Source organism: Toxorhynchites rutilus, chromosome 3 (genome assembly GCF_029784135.1).
Source record: "Toxorhynchites rutilus septentrionalis strain SRP chromosome 3, ASM2978413v1, whole genome shotgun sequence".
NCBI lineage: Eukaryota > Metazoa > Arthropoda > Insecta > Diptera > Culicidae > Toxorhynchites > Toxorhynchites rutilus.
Window position 1 is genome coordinate 901,088 of NC_073746.1, and position 15,768 is coordinate 916,855.

The 15,768-nt window shown below is 38.4% G+C and overlaps 1 protein-coding gene across 1 annotated transcript; it reads left to right on the top strand.

The window, feature by feature from the left end:
* The first annotated feature begins 6,738 nt into the window (after positions 1-6,738).
* On the top strand, positions 6,739-14,658 carry LOC129779218 (DNA-directed RNA polymerase I subunit RPA2). Its single transcript, XM_055786570.1, has 5 exons — positions 6,739-6,932; positions 7,011-7,583; positions 7,643-7,815; positions 11,909-13,326; positions 13,391-14,658. The coding sequence occupies exons 1-5, from the start codon at positions 6,864-6,866 to the stop codon at positions 14,545-14,547; spliced, it is 3,390 nt and encodes a 1,129-aa protein (XP_055642545.1). The 5' UTR covers positions 6,739-6,863; the 3' UTR covers positions 14,548-14,658.
* Positions 14,659-15,768: the final 1,110 nt, after the last annotated feature.

Below are 15,768 nucleotides of genomic sequence, written 5' to 3' on the forward strand. Positions count from 1 at the left end.
CGCTGAATTTGTCCTCTGCGGAGAAGAACAACAGGCCCGGCAGCTGACGAAAGTCCGCTTTGACGTAGGTTTCGTCGTCCATTACCAGGCAATGCGGCTTCGTCAGCATTTCGGTGTACAGCTTCCGGGCTCGCGTCTTCCCCACCATGTTTTGCCTTTCGTCGCGGTTAGGAGCCTTCTGAACATTGTATGTACGCAGCCCCTCCCGCTGCTTAGTCCGCTGGACGAATGAACTTGACAAATTCAGCTTATTGGCGACATCCCGGACCGAACTTCTCGGATCACGTCTAAACTGCTTAACTACGCGCTTGTGATCTTTTTCACTGACTGAGCATCCATTTTTGCCGTTCTTCACCTTCCGGTCGATGGTTAGGTTCTCGAAGTATCGTTTTAGTACTCTGCTGACTGTGGATTGGACGATTCCCAGCATCTTACCGATGTCCCGATGTGACAACTCCGGATTCCCGAAATGAGTGCACAGGATTAATTCACGACGCTCTTTTTCGTTCGACGACATTTTTCCAAATTTACGAAAAATTGACAGTGAAGCATGGCCAACGTGATCTATACACTCTTATCTGATTATAAGCGAAAGCTGAAGATATAATTCCTAAAAATTAAATTTCTACAGCGTTTTTTCCGTGATGCAATTTGATGTGACACACCCTTTAATTTCCTCCGACTTGCACTGTGGTCACGCGAGTTCTAGAACTTGCCACTCAGAATGCATTCAAGGCGTGTTATTTGGCATAGAAATCTCAACTACGTACTAATAAAAATGACGCAAGTAATACTACGTTGAGACGGCGAAGTTCCTCTAGAAACGTACGTGCCATTTAAGAAGTCTAATTGATATTGTTATTCATTAATCTTTTCTTGAGATTTGAAGTTTATTTCTATAAATGTGAAAAAAGAATATATTAGGAAACAGCGAACTAAATTTTATAAGTGTAGAAATGATGATTGATTTGCTACACCACTGATTAAGTGAATATCACCCCAATTCTTCCACAAAAACGAAACTATGATAAATGTACTATTGAGGGGGCTGTCCACATACCACGTGGACAGAAAAAGCATGATTTTAGACTCCCCCTTCCCCCTCCGTGGACAAGTGAGGACATTTACTAAAGCCCTCAAGTCCATGTGGACATTTTTTGCATGTTTTTGGAAATAATTGAATTGCGCCTATATTTAAAGCTTATTTTATATTACCGGACCTGTAACGTTAATCCCGTTTTATCCTGATTGTCTATTTAATTCAAACGGCTTTGTAAAAAAATAAAGAAAATTGACTTTATTAGAAGTAGTGTTTTTTCTGTTTTTTGAGTTTTTCACTAATATTACTCAATAGATAATTTGTATCGCTATTCGGTTTCTTTCAAATTCCATTTATGTAGTATTGATATTTCCGTTGTTGAATTTAGCATCAAAACATCCCTTATAGGTTTCGAGCAGATTATTCTTAGATTTGGCACGTGCTATCATTATAAATCTTATGATATCTCATGACAGATTCTAATAGCAACCGATTCTTAGAGAATCATAGCTTGAAGCCTGCTGTCTGATTGGAATACGATATTTGACAAAGTTTTTGGAGAATCAAAAACCATTATATTAAAAAGATAGCAGTTTGCTGGCAAATAATGAATCGTAAAGCATTATGAGAATATGAATTTATTATTTTAAATATTAGGATGAGCTCATTTGCATATATCAGCATATATTTGCATATATCACGCGGGAATTAACGCGTCGCGAATCTATCCTGTAAGTAAGTCTTACAGGATAGGCTTTGCTTATTCTCACGTCAAATCTTTGCCTTGCATGCTTTATCAGGAGCAAAATAATCTACAATTGCATCTAAAGTAAGGTCTGCTAGTGAATCTTTTTCATTCGAATGAATGGCCAAGCTAATAAGTCGGTTTTGGTTCATTTTAGATCGCAGTTAATTTTTATCAATTGAGGGTGGCTGAAACTACGTTCAAGAAAATTCGTAGCGCTGTCTCGATGTCAGAATAAACTGTTTCAATAAAATATCTGAGAACAATGTTCAAGAGGCGTCGGAGAGTTCAGGTGAAGGACCGCTTCCACCTCTGATACAAGTTCCACTGTTTCAACGTCTGGATACTGGGCTGTGGAGTTCCCAGTTTTTTTCGTTTTCCGTGGTCGAGGAGCTTTAATTATAATATTTATATTAATTATTTACACATTTAATTATTTTGTATTATTTATTTAGTGCACCCGTGGCCGAGTGGTTGGCGTCTCACATTATCATGCCGGGTGTTCGGGTTCGATTCCCGTTCTGGCCGGGGGAAATGTTATTTAGTTTAAGAAATCTCAACTAAGTATTAATAAATGACACAAGTTTATGCATACGTTGAGACGGCAAAAGTTCAATAGGGAACTTTAACGCCTTTCAAAAAGAAGAAGATCCATTTAATTATGTTATTGTCAGTGATATCAAGTTGAATATACTTATCTTTTGCGTACTGAATGATGAAATTCATTAGATGTTTCGAATGACGATCATCTTGTTACAGAATGCTTACATTTCTATTTGAAACATTTCTTGTGCAGTCCAAATAAGGTATAAATGCTGCTAAGGTGAAATGCTGCATGCGTGTACTCCGACGATAAACTATGCACAGAGAACGAAACGAGCTAGATTGGTAACCAGGAGTATTTTCGCTTGTCCTCTATTTTTCCGCCATATCGGTACCATTGTACAATGGTCCAGGAAGTGCATTTAAGGCCCTCTACACACTAGACAACCTTGGTTGGAAACCAGCTTAACGAATATGTCAAAAAAGTTGAGAGCATGTGTAGTCAAATGGGAGCATACTGGTAATTTAGGTCGGACCAACTTTTTCGATTCAACCTAGCATGCCGAGTGGCGCGCGATGTGTGTCGGCAACCTTTTTGTTCAATTGTTGTTGACATTTCAATTTCTGCGTTCGTTGAGTTTCAATCATGGATGTCAGGTGATTTTTTTCAGATGTTTTCACATTGTACGAAAAAAATGTCTTCACAGTCATATTGAAGGAAACTAAAATTCATAACTTAATTTTTAACAATGCTTGATAGATTATTCAAGGTTTAAAATAATTTTTGTTTTTAGAACATTCATTAAATTTACCTTGAGGTGCGACCACGAACTAAATTTAGAAATGAAGTAATGATGGTGGGCTAGATAAATTTAAATAGCAAAAAATATAATGGATAATTCTCATTTGCCTTTTTTTTTAAATAACTCAATTTGTTTATTTCAGCTTTGAAGTTCTGGCTAATTATTGTGAAACGGTATGTAACCGGAAAACCTTCGATTGTGAAGTGGTCGTGAAAGACAAGCGAGTGAATGACACCGAGATAAAACTCTCGATCGATTACTAAGGACAAAAGTAAACAAGTGACATTGATAAAATGTGAGCGGGTGACACTAAGACAAAAAGTTTTATTTTTTTTGCCAATTTTATGAATCAAATATCTCCGAAAAATTCACATACACTATTTTTGTATTTTTTTCAAAAACATTTTTCATAAATTGCTCCTCATATGATTTCTTTCAATAGTTAAAGACACGGCATCACTGCCAGTGTATGATGACAGATGAAAACCTCACGATTTCATCACCTTTGAGTTGCCTCAATGTGCAGAGTTGAGTTGGAGATGCGATTAACATCGCCAACATAGATCGGGTTGCGGTTGCCCAATGTGTAGAAAGCCTAAGTGCAAATAAGCATCTAGAACTCAACAGATATACTCTAGGCAAAAACTGTCTTCGAAAAAGTTGCTACATATGATAGAGCGCTCATTTTCATGCCGTTAAAAATAGGGTGACCAACATTTTCGATGAAATAAAAAATATAACTTTCTTATCTTTATAGATAGAGGTAAACGTAGTTCGACAATGTTGTAGCCGCAGTCATTTCAAGCAACTTTGAAGAACAAAGTTTTTTTTATCTCTTGAAATATCCGATATACGGCAAACACTAAAATTGAAAAATTGAAAAGTCAACTCTTTCGCCCCGGATGCGAAAGCTTCACTCGACGCCACTGGCCCTCGATCTCTATTATGAACGGGTTCGAAAAATATAAAAGGTCGACTCCCACTGGTCTGAAAGGTGTGCGGTCCGTACCATTTTTAATTTGGTAGAAGCATTTTTACATTAGACTAGCTGGCTCTTTCATTCCAGTACAAGAATGGCTCTGTCTGGCCACGGTGCGAACATTATTGAAAATTCTTGGCTTTTGGCGCCCCAAAGGGTCAGCACCCCCGCACACTACGTTGCTGATTATATGGTTCGATAATAATATATTGATATAAATAATTATATTTATTTAATTATGTTTACTCAATCACCACTACAAAAAAATGATTGTCGTGTCACGTTCACGAATTACCGTGTACCGCAATAAGCTTTATCAGTAATCTAATACAGTAGAACCTCGATTATCCACGAGCGAGTTTCATAGTAAATCTCTACTGCCAATGTTTGTATGGGAGACGTAAACGACAAAATGAACAAAATCGACTTTTTGTTGTTTCGCATTCTACACAATGTAATACGTTTGCTCAACATGCAAATAAACATTTTTTGTTCGAAAACGTTTGAGCAATTTTGAAAAAACCTTTCCGAAAAATCACTGTTTGTCCGCATAACAGACGTAGTTCCATACAGCTTTCATACATCGTTCGAAAATCAACAATTGTCAGTATTATGTGCTATAAGCTAAATCTACATTTGAATCACATTCTTTGTAGAGTTCAAACCTGTCTGTCACGATAGTGTCTTATTACTTAGTGTTTCCTAATAGATGAATATAACAAACCATTGAAACGCTGCTCATATAATTATTATTTTATGTACACGATGAACAAAGAGAAACAATTGTGTTTTTTAACGTTTTTATTACCTAAATTTCTGCATTTGAATCTTCAAATAGATAATTAAACAATCAGATCAGTAGTAAAATCAAAATAATATTGGTTCTTAGCATTATAACTCTTCGGATTCAACATTGAATTATTCCACATACTCAGCACTTACTCATACTGTTGGAGTAAATCACTACACCAGCTTCATGCGATTGATCGTGATATCGGTAAATCATGTTGCTAAGATAACCAATATGGCAGATTGCCTTTACAAATTCAATTAATTGAAAAAACACGAACCTGCTGTTCTTATCATATCCCAGAGTATTCTTCAGGAAAAAAGTACTATCATAGACTCGCAACAAGTCAAGAGCACCTTCCAAACCTTTTTGATTTTATCTGATAACAACTGAAACTACCGACGGAAACGTTTTGACTATTATCGGAATTGTAAATACTAAAGGTGGGACCAGAATTCCGCGCGTCGCGTTGCAACAGTTGTGCTTTGACACTTCATTTTAAATATGTGTGTTTCCATTTAGTCGAACACAATAATGCGTTGCGTCAATAGCATCGTTGTACTAAACGCTAGTATTTGTTCGAAAATGCTTGCGCCGAATTCGCGATGACAGTGGCATGGTGTCGATGTCTGGTGACAACTTCAAATTAGGGCCTTAATTTGGGTCCCAAACTCGTTAGTGTAATCTCTATCAGATTAGAAGCCGGTTTTTAAATTCTAAAATTTGAATGAAAACCTTCACATCATATTATTTGATTATTTGAAACACGTGTTTCTGACTTTCATTCAACCATATAGCTAAACAATTCCAACATTGGTGCTGAATTTTTTCATCATAATATAGAGCTGTCTTCATAAACAATTTTCGTATGAGACTTTTTCACCACCTGCAAACAAAAATGTGTTTCATTTAAATAGTGGTGTTGTGTCCACGGATCAGTTGAATGGTTTTAAAAACAACACATTGACATATCCGCGCTGGCGGCATTGAGCTTCGTTTACTAGTTTGGGGGAAGGCGTGAAAGAATAGCTAATTTTCAGTCGGAATGAAAAATTAAAATTATGAATGAAAATATATTAGCTTTTCCATATCAAACTAGCATTTTATTATTCTATATTATGATGAAAAAATTCAGCAACAATGTTGGAATTGTTTAGCTATATGGTTGAATGAAAGTCAGAAACACGTGTTTCAAGTAATCAAATAACATATGATGTGAAGGTTTTCATTCAAATTTTAGAATTTAAAAACCGGCTTCGTGTCTTCTAATCTGATAGAGAAGAAGATTTTCATACGAATTTCATTTTGTTTTTGTTTACATTTTGATGCTAAAATATCTTTTTTTGTGTTTGCACCTGCAAGTTATCCGCGATTTTCGTTATACTCGGTGACCTTGCCCGACTATTTCGCGGATAATCGGGGTTCTACTGTACATCAATACATTTGAATATTTTATTCGAAGCAAGGCGCGTAGAAGTATATCCTAAGGTGGGCCAACTTGCTAAAACCCACTCTTCAGCCATCTTGGAAGTCTACTGTGTTTTGTTTGTAAACAAAACACAATACGCTTGTGCCCAAGCTCGCTCGTGATCAGTCTGTCTCTTTCACACTTCAAGGAAAAAATTCCCCTTCTGCTTTCTTCCGTACTGTTTTCATATACCGCTCCCCTACCAACTTAGTGACGAAACGGCCTCACCTAGTACCATAGACACGTCTTGATTCGAAGTTTTTAACTGCGATGTATTTGCTACCGTTACTGAATCGTCACCACACTGAATACGTACGTAGCCACCCTGTATGTACACAAACCGCCAACACCAACACAACCCCACACAGAGAACTGTCATTTTAATCATTCAATTCAAAACAGCATGTTTTTGTCGGTGTCGTGTGGATCATGAGCGCTTTTGGTCTTGTTAACTTGACGTATAAAAATAGTTTAAACATATTTTTCTCGACGCAAAATGAAGAACCTACCGGTACTCACCAACCTTAAGCCAATATTCAAGGAAATCCCTAAAAACCAAAACAAGGTACGATGTTTCACCATAGCGTGCACCATGCACATTAACCTCCGCTCATCACGTTTTCGTTGTGTATCACACTTCAAGATTCTCGCCAACCTTGGGGTCCCCCACATCGACTCGTTCAATTATATGCTCGACGAGGGAATTGCGGATGTTATCCGGAATTTGGAGCCGGTTCGATTCGAATTGCCCAACAAAGATCGTGTTTCGCTGCAGATTTCCGACTGTATTATCGCGAAACCAACGGTACCTTTGAGTCAGCTCAATGTGAGGGAGAGGCGGATTTTCCCATCCGAGTGCCGGCAGAAAAATGAGAACTACACAGGTATGTGTACGATTACCATCGAATGGGAGATAAATGGTCAGTCCAGGCCGCCAATCACGCGGGACGTTGGTCCACTGCCGATTATGCTACGATCTAAGGCATGTAACTTAGCCGATTTAACCCCCTCCGAGCTAGTGAAACGGGGTGAGCATGAGGACGAATGGGGAGGGCATTTTGTTATGCGTGGTTTAGAGAAGCTCATTCGAATGCTCGTTATGACGAGAAGAAATTTTCCGATTGTGATCAATCGGAACTCGTGGAAGGACCGGGGAAAGGAGTTCAGCAGCACAGGGGTCATGTTCCGATGTGTCAAATCGGATCAAACCGCCACGGTAAGATGCATAAAGCAAACCCGTTAGTCTATGTAAATTAATCTCACTGTGTCACTTAGACAAACGTCCTCCACTACCTATTAAATGGAACTGTGAAGCTGATGATATCCATTGGAAAATCGCTTAACTACATCCCGATCATGATGTTGCTGAAGGTATTGTCGAATTACACGGACAATGAAATTTACAAACGGCTAGTCGCAGGTTTCGAAGATGATCAGTACTATAAGCAGTGAGTATTCAATAACGTAATTTGTTTGACACTCACAGTGCTACAAATTCAAATCGTACCCCACCATGCAAATCTCTTTTCCCTTTTAAAAGTTGAAGACAAGAAGACATTTAGATAAATTCATAGTGTCATATGAGAGTGAAAATGTTTGCTAACTGTTTTCCGAATAATGGTCTATGTTTCTCTAAAAATGACGAACTACTTTCAAAAACGATTTCGAAAAAGTTGATCAATTTTAGAATTCCATCTTTATTATGGTTATCCTTGTTCATTGCAACTATCTTTAGCTGCCTTTTGCCGTTACTTATTTTTTTGTGTATTCGGGAGGATTATTCATACAAACATTCATCACTAGGTTTTTAAAATCTTTTTTTTTTAGAAATTTAATTGTTTCTAACTTTCCTACTCGGATCATATCCATATTCTTATATCGGGATTGATGTGTAGAGATTGTAGAGGAGTATCAATAACTTTTGAGCAATTGTAATGTAACCATGTGCTTTGTGCTTTGGGTGATTGGTAAAACTTAAATCCTCGATTCTCTCCCATTTTGCTGACACATGCCTCATATTTTCCTTCAGGAAGTTCAAGTAATCATTATGATTCATTACACCATCGATGAAAATCAAATTGCTAATACATGCACCTCCATACTATCTCTATACCACCGCCATGTTTGAACGTCGCTTCCAAAGTTTTAACAACCATCTGAGGCAAAGATGTTGAATTTAGACTCATCTGCCAAAATAATATCTTCCCAGTAAGACATTGATGTTTCACGCTGTTGGAAATACATGTCGGACTCGATTATATATAATCGCAATTTTACTTTCAACGTTAATTTTCGAATCCAATACATAATCGAATCACAAAAAAAGCTATTTCTCTATTAATGTTTGACATTCATACATTAATGAAAAAATTGTTTTCTTGAGATTCGATTATGTATAGGATTTGAAAATAATTGTTGAAAAAAAAGGTCGACTATACATAATCGAGTCCGACCTGTAATCGAATTGGAGTTACTAATTTTTTCGCTGAGGGGTTTTCTTCTGTGCTCGGGCATTCAGGTTGTTTTTCTTCGGCACGTTACAAATCTTGTTTTGGTTCAATTTGGGTTTCATCAATGGTTTAATGTTTACTTAAAAATCCTGAAGGAAAATATGAAGCAAAGTGTCAACAAAATGGGATTGAATCGGAGATTCATGTGTCACGAAGACAATGTCCCAAAGCACAATGCACTTAAATTTCGCACATGGTTAGATAAAAACTGCTCAAAGATTATTGATACTCCCCCACGATCTCCTGACATCAATCCCAGACAAAGAAACTATGGGAGTGATCTGGGCAGAAAAGTTAGAAACAATCAGATTTCTAAAAATTGAAAACGATTTTTAAAACCACTTGATTAGAGGTGTCTAGTGAGTACATTGATTAGTTGTGCATCTACACGGTGAACGACAGCAACCCAAAGTTGTAAAATTTCTACTCTAAAATGAAAATTACTACTACTTGCTACTCAAAAAAGTTAATTAGCAATCGAATATTGTTTCCTTCATCTATTTTAATGGTTTTTTGGAATTTTAATGGTTTGACTGAATTTTCTCGTGTTTCATCTTTTCTTAGTCTAATTCTTGTTTTGAGCTATTTTTCATAGTCGTGCGTAGTAATGATACAGTAATGAAATTGAAATCGCTAATCGGTCGATTAGGTTTACCAAAAAATTGCTCTGACGTTGGAGTTCAAGAAACCTTTTGTTCTCAATAGCCTTAGGCATAAGCTTTTAAAGTCGCTCCTCTCCTATCGTTGATCTTAAACAGGTCTTCAGTCTACGAAGAACTGAAAAACTTCGCTCGACCGATGCTGATTGATGGAAGCGTTGGCATTAGCTTTGCTACCGATCAGTACTTTCATAATCTCCGGAATTTCCTTCTCGGAAAATTCTGGCTTCATATAGAACACTAGCAGTTAATTACCTATTTTTCGCTTCGTCAAAATCAGAGAATATGTAACAAAGATTATCTATCAGCTGTTTGAGAAACTCCGTGTTGAAGTGTTGATGTGCTCTTTGGTAGCTGAATGGGCTTTTATAGCGAAAGATAGATGATTCAAATCTGCATATCCTACTCTGTTTTCTGCTGGGTTCTGTAACAACAAACCAGGCCAACAAAACAGCTTTACCCTTGTCTCAGAATCACATAGCCACTTCACACAAGATCCGTTAAACTATTTTACCGTTTCTAACACAGGTCGTTTTTCACTTTTTTCAATTCTTATTAACTTTTTTTTCAATTTTGGCCGTGGAATGAACCATTTCCGCAAAAAGTAATTTCTCTTTCAGAGTCCTTTTCGCAAACGGCCTTTTCAAAGGCTCATCAACAGTATTCTGTCTAACAATATCTTTGTTTTCTTTTCACTTAATTTGAAAACACCGAAACAGCTGGATGAAATTTGTTGATCTGGAGTGAAGTGGGGTTTCCAAAAAACCCAAACTCGTCTTGATTACATGTGATTTTTATGAAAAAAACGATTTGCATTTACTAGTTGCGTGAACACACCAAGAATTGGACAAACCAACATCATTAACCCTACGTAATTCTGGTGCACTAGCGAAAGTGCGCAGACTGTGAGAGTCGTATGACTTTGATATTTTCCGTACACTTCTTTCATTGAATTAGAGTATGTTCTAATACAGCCATTCCATGTCAAACCGATTAGACCCGTATTTTCTTATTTTTTTTGTTAGGGTGATCATTTCCATTTTAGGGTGGTCCGAAGAATCAAGGTTTTTTCCAAAAAAAAACTTTTTTCAGAAATTCATAACTTTTGAACTACTGAGTCGATTTCAATGATCGACATATCAAATTAAAGCCAATTAGCTGATCTGATTTGAAAAAATACCAGGGCTGCACAAAATTTTAATTTTGGTTTCGTTTGTAATGATTGTATTTATTTTTTATAGTTTTCATGGCGCCGGACCAAAGGCGCTATATTATTTTATATTTTTTCTGGAAAGCTGAGAATTTTGCACATAGCATATCTCGAAACCAGGGAGGCGTTTTCTTCGTTTTTTGAGTTATTATTTTTCAAAGATAACCGATGCTCCGAAAAATCATTTTTGTTCCATTTTTTCCACTACAAAAAAATCATAACTTTTGATCTACTGAACTATAAAAAAACAAATACAATCAATAATGACAAAACCAAAACCTGAAATTTTCGCAAGCGTAGCATTTTTCCAAGAATGACTAGCTTATGAGCTTCAATTTGATATATCGACCGTCTAAATCTGTTCAGTAGTTCACAAGTTACGATTTTTTGAAAAATGTCATTTTTGGAAAAAAGGGGAAAAAGTCGATATTTCGGATCACCCTCAAATGAAAATGGGCATCCTAACAAAAAAATAAAAAAAAATACGGGTCTAATAATTTGCGATAAAGAACGAAACTACCACTTTTGACGAAAATCTGAGAACCACTATATCGGTTTGGCATGGAATGGCTGAATAAGCATAGAAGGGGGGGCTTCGCCCCGTTTTTCTATCGGTTGTAGATAGTAACGGTAGAAAAGGTAGCTAAAGACATTTGCAATGAATAGGGGTTGCCAAACTAAGGATGAAATTCTGAAATTGATTAACCCCTCGCCATATTATTTGATTTTAAACAGCAAGGACCACCCACGAATACAACGAGTCGTTCCCCTACTACGCTGGGCGTGCGTATCTAAGTTGTACCGGTGAATGAGACAAGTTTTGAGCCTTGCCTTGCTTTCCCACTTTTTCATGCGCCTGGAGCTATGCTGTCATTTCATATCGATACACCACAAGTGAGGTTCGACATTGTACGCGAAAGGGTTAACACCTTCGAAACCGAATTAAAATTTTATTCATCAACCATTCTTCAAACATTTTTAGAGAAATAAAAAACAGTATTCTGAAAACAGATAGCAAAGTGAAAATCACTCTCACATGGCACTATGACTTTATCTAAAGAGAACGTTCAGAAAACATGTTTTCGACTTTAATAAGAAGAGAAGAGAGATCTGCATGGCGATTTCGAGTTTGTATCACTGTGTATCAATCATTTGTTTTCAGCTGCATCCAATGTATGCTCCGAGAACTACACGAGGAATCGATACACAACCAATTCGAATGCATAAACTATTTAGGTGGCGCATTCCGTCAGCGGCTGTATTTCTTACCTTCATGGTACACGAACGAAGAAGTGGTTGACCATCTGCTAAGAAATTGTGTACTCATCCATCTTGATAACAACTTGGACAAATTCAATCTGTTGATTTTCATGATGCAGAAATTGTTCAGCGCAGCTCAGCGGCGCTGTAGAACAGAAGGTTCCGATAGTGTAATGATGCAAGAATTGCTTCTGGGTGGACATCTTTACCAGAAAATGCTCCGAGAGCATTTCATTTCATTCTTGAATGGAATGAAATTCAACATTCTGAAGCTCTGCCCGGATACCGATGCGTATCTTACTCAAAACGAAGTAGTGCTGGCTTGTAAGAACACGGCGAATTTTGATCGGTCATTTGCCAACTTCATTTCTACTGGAAACTTACCGAGGGCCAGCGAGATGGGATTGATGCAAGATTCTGGATTGGTAATTATTGCGGAGAACATTAACCGGATGAGATATATGTCTCATTTCCGGGCCGTTCATCGTGGTTCGTTTTTCGTGACTATGAGAACCACCGAAGCGAGACAGTTGCTGCCCGACGCGTGGGGTTTCATCTGTCCTGTTCACACACCAGATGGGACACCTTGTGGATTGTTGAATCATCTGACATCCGATTGTCTCGTTTCGAAGAGTCCCGACCTGGTGAAGGTGAAAAATATCGAAAAGCATCTGATCAGTTTCGGGATGACTCCCGTCAATAGTATTGACTTAGAAAACCAAAAGGCTTCAGATATTTATTCGGTTTTACTCGAAGGGCGAGTTATCGGTAATATTCCCAGGAACATAGCAGTGCAAATAACGCACAAACTGAGACTGCTTAAAATCGAAGGAAAGGAAATCCCAGAAGCGACAGAAATAGTTTTTATACCGGCCAAAGAAGGTGGTCAATATCCAGGGGTGTACATATTTGTTGGTGCGGCTCGCATGGTTCGACCCGTTATAAACCTGTTTGCCAACAAAGTCGAGCTGATTGGAACATTCGAGCAAGTCTATATGGATATTTGCATCACACCGGATGAAGCCTACCCAAGAGTAACAACGCACATGGAGCTATCGAAAACGTCTTTTCTGAGCAATTTGGCGAAATTGATTCCCATGCCCGATTGTAATCAATCTCCTCGTAATATGTACCAATGTCAGATGGGTAAGCAGACGATGGGAACTCCGTGCCACAACTGGCAACTACAGTGTATCGCCAAGTTCTATCGGCTGCAAACGCCGGGTACGCCTCTATTCCGGCCCGTTCATCACGACAACATCAATTTGGACAACTATGCAATGGGTACGAATGCTATCGTTGCCGTTGTCTCTTATACTGGTGAGCGTTTACATAATTTCGCACCTGGCATCGATTGTAACGAGTTGTTTTTTTTTTGCTCTAGGTTACGACATGGAAGACGCTATGATTATCAATAAATCAGCCTTCGAACGTGGATTCGCCCATGGAATGGTTTATAAAAATGAACTAATCGAACTGAAGGGAGACAGCTTCTTTGCCCGTGATCCGCACCACGAGATGCTAAAAACGTTTCTGGATAACGATGGGCTTCCCTATCGCAGTGCTTTCTTGAAACACAAAAATCCGCTGTATTGCTATTTCGACACCGAAGATCACACATACCACACGGTCAAATTTGATGGACATGAAGAAGGAATCGTAGATAATATCAAATTGTGCGGATCCACTTCATCCAATGCACCAAAACGGGCTGTGATTACCTATCGGATTGTCAGAAATCCGAACGTTGGCGATAAATTTGCTTCCCGTGCTGGGCAGAAGGGTATTTGTTCGCAGAAGTGGCCAGCGGTGGATCTCCCCTTCACTGAGTCCGGCATGATTCCGGATATCATTTTCAATCCACACGGGTTCCCCTCGCGTATGACAATTGCTATGATGATCGAAACGATGGCTGGCAAAACAGCTGCGTCCCATGGACTGGTCCATGATGCGACGCCGTTCAGATTCACGGAGAGCAATACTGCGATCGATTACTTTGGTCGATTGCTGGAAGCTAGTGGGTACAACTATTTCGGCACGGAACGAATGTACAGCGGAGTGGACGGAAGAGAGCTGAAAGCGGATATATTCTTCGGAATTGTTCACTACCAACGGTTGCGACATATGGTGTCCGATAAGTGGCAAGTGAGATCAACTGGACCGTTGGACCAGTTAACCCATCAACCGAACAAAGGTCGTTCCAGAGGTGGAGGCGTTCGTTTCGGTGAAATGGAACGTGACGCACTGATTGCACATGGTGCTTCCTTCCTACTGCAGGATCGGTTGTTCCACGGGTCTGACAAAATCACAACTTTGATCTGCAGAGGTTGTGGAACGCTGCTGGGGCCTATCAGCAGTATAACGAAAAAGGTTGCTTCAAGTACCACGGAAACTCAACGTACACCGGCCACGTGTAGATTATGTCGTGATGATAAAGAAATTGGGTACGTGGAAATACCATATATTTTCAAATTTTTAGTTTCCCAGCTGACAGCGATGAACATCAATGTGAAACTGGACCTGGCAATGCCCCAAGCCTAGATTTCGAAGACTTTCTGTTTTCACTTTTTGGTAATAAAAAGTTATTCTAAACACTTTGTTTTGTAGTTTTGTAGTGAATATTAAAACTGAATGAAGTTAAAGAAAAAAATATTTTCTGGAGTTTTTTCGTTCAATTATATATTTATTTTATTTAAATAAATACCAACAACGCCCAACGTAGAACGTAGTATTTCCATAACAACACAAAGATGATCAATTGAGGGCCCTGAGTTTTGAACTGAAGATCATCGTGGAACGGAATTTCTTTAAATAGTGCCAGAAATATGGGATATAACGGCCAACAAATGGGAACACCAAAGTTACTTTGCGTCTTAAAGGTCGAATAAGACACGAAGCAACCAGGGAACGATGTCCTGCTCATACATTAAGGCAGAATCGGTTGTTCCAGTATGAATGTGGAAGAAACCTCAAGGGAAGCCGTAACTGACCGCCACCCATAAGCAGAACCATCTCATTTTCGCCCGGCAATATATGGAATGGAAACTAGAATGGAGAAATGTTGTATTTTCCAGCGAAAAAAGTTCGATTTGGATGGTCCGGACTGTTACAGTTGCTATTGGTACAATTTAAGTCAACGGCATGTCGTGAGATCGAAGTGAAGCTTTGGGGGCGGAAGTTTGACAGTGTGGGGAGCCATTTCCTTTTACAGCAAGCTTCTCATTTGTTTCATTTTCACCCGAATGAACTCCGAAAAGTATCTTCAATTACTGGAGGACGTTTTGATTCGCCATATTGAGAATAACGCTACCAAGCAGGATTATGCATAGATCCACATTTCCAAGCAATATAAGGAATGGTTTGCCGAGGAGGACATTCCGCTTCTTGAATGCTACGAGAAGCAGAAGCGAAATCTGTGGAAAATGTGGAACGATAAAAAAAGTGGAAATCGCACAAAAGGAAACCGAAAAATTGCAAGAAAAAAACCGTTTCGTTAAGTAATTTGTGTTGTAGCAATATTGGCAGAATTAGTTTTAAAAAATTAATGGGAATCCCATCCAATCCTATGGCATTTGAATGAATTTCGTAAATTGCGTTTACTACATCATACTCGTGAATTGAAATAAACAGAAAAGTAGATTGAACACTGTCATCTGCATTAAAATTAAAATTAGTGGTAGGAACGGAACTTGAAAAATTCATTCATGTCATTGGCCGAAAAATCATTCACATAGCTCTTTGTTTATTTAATTAATCCCGCGC

Bases quoted from the DNA above. Each gene is read 5' to 3' on its own strand.
- LOC129779218 (XM_055786570.1), top strand. From the start codon at position 6,864: ATGAAGAACCTACCGGTACTCACCAACCTTAAGCCAATATTCAAGGAA. The intron at 6,933-7,010 runs GTACGATGTTTC...TCACACTTCAAG, and splicing joins TCCCTAAAAACCAAAACAAG to ATTCTCGCCAACCTTGGGGT. The intron at 7,816-11,908 runs GTGAGTATTCAA...ATTTGTTTTCAG, and splicing joins GATGATCAGTACTATAAGCA to CTGCATCCAATGTATGCTCC.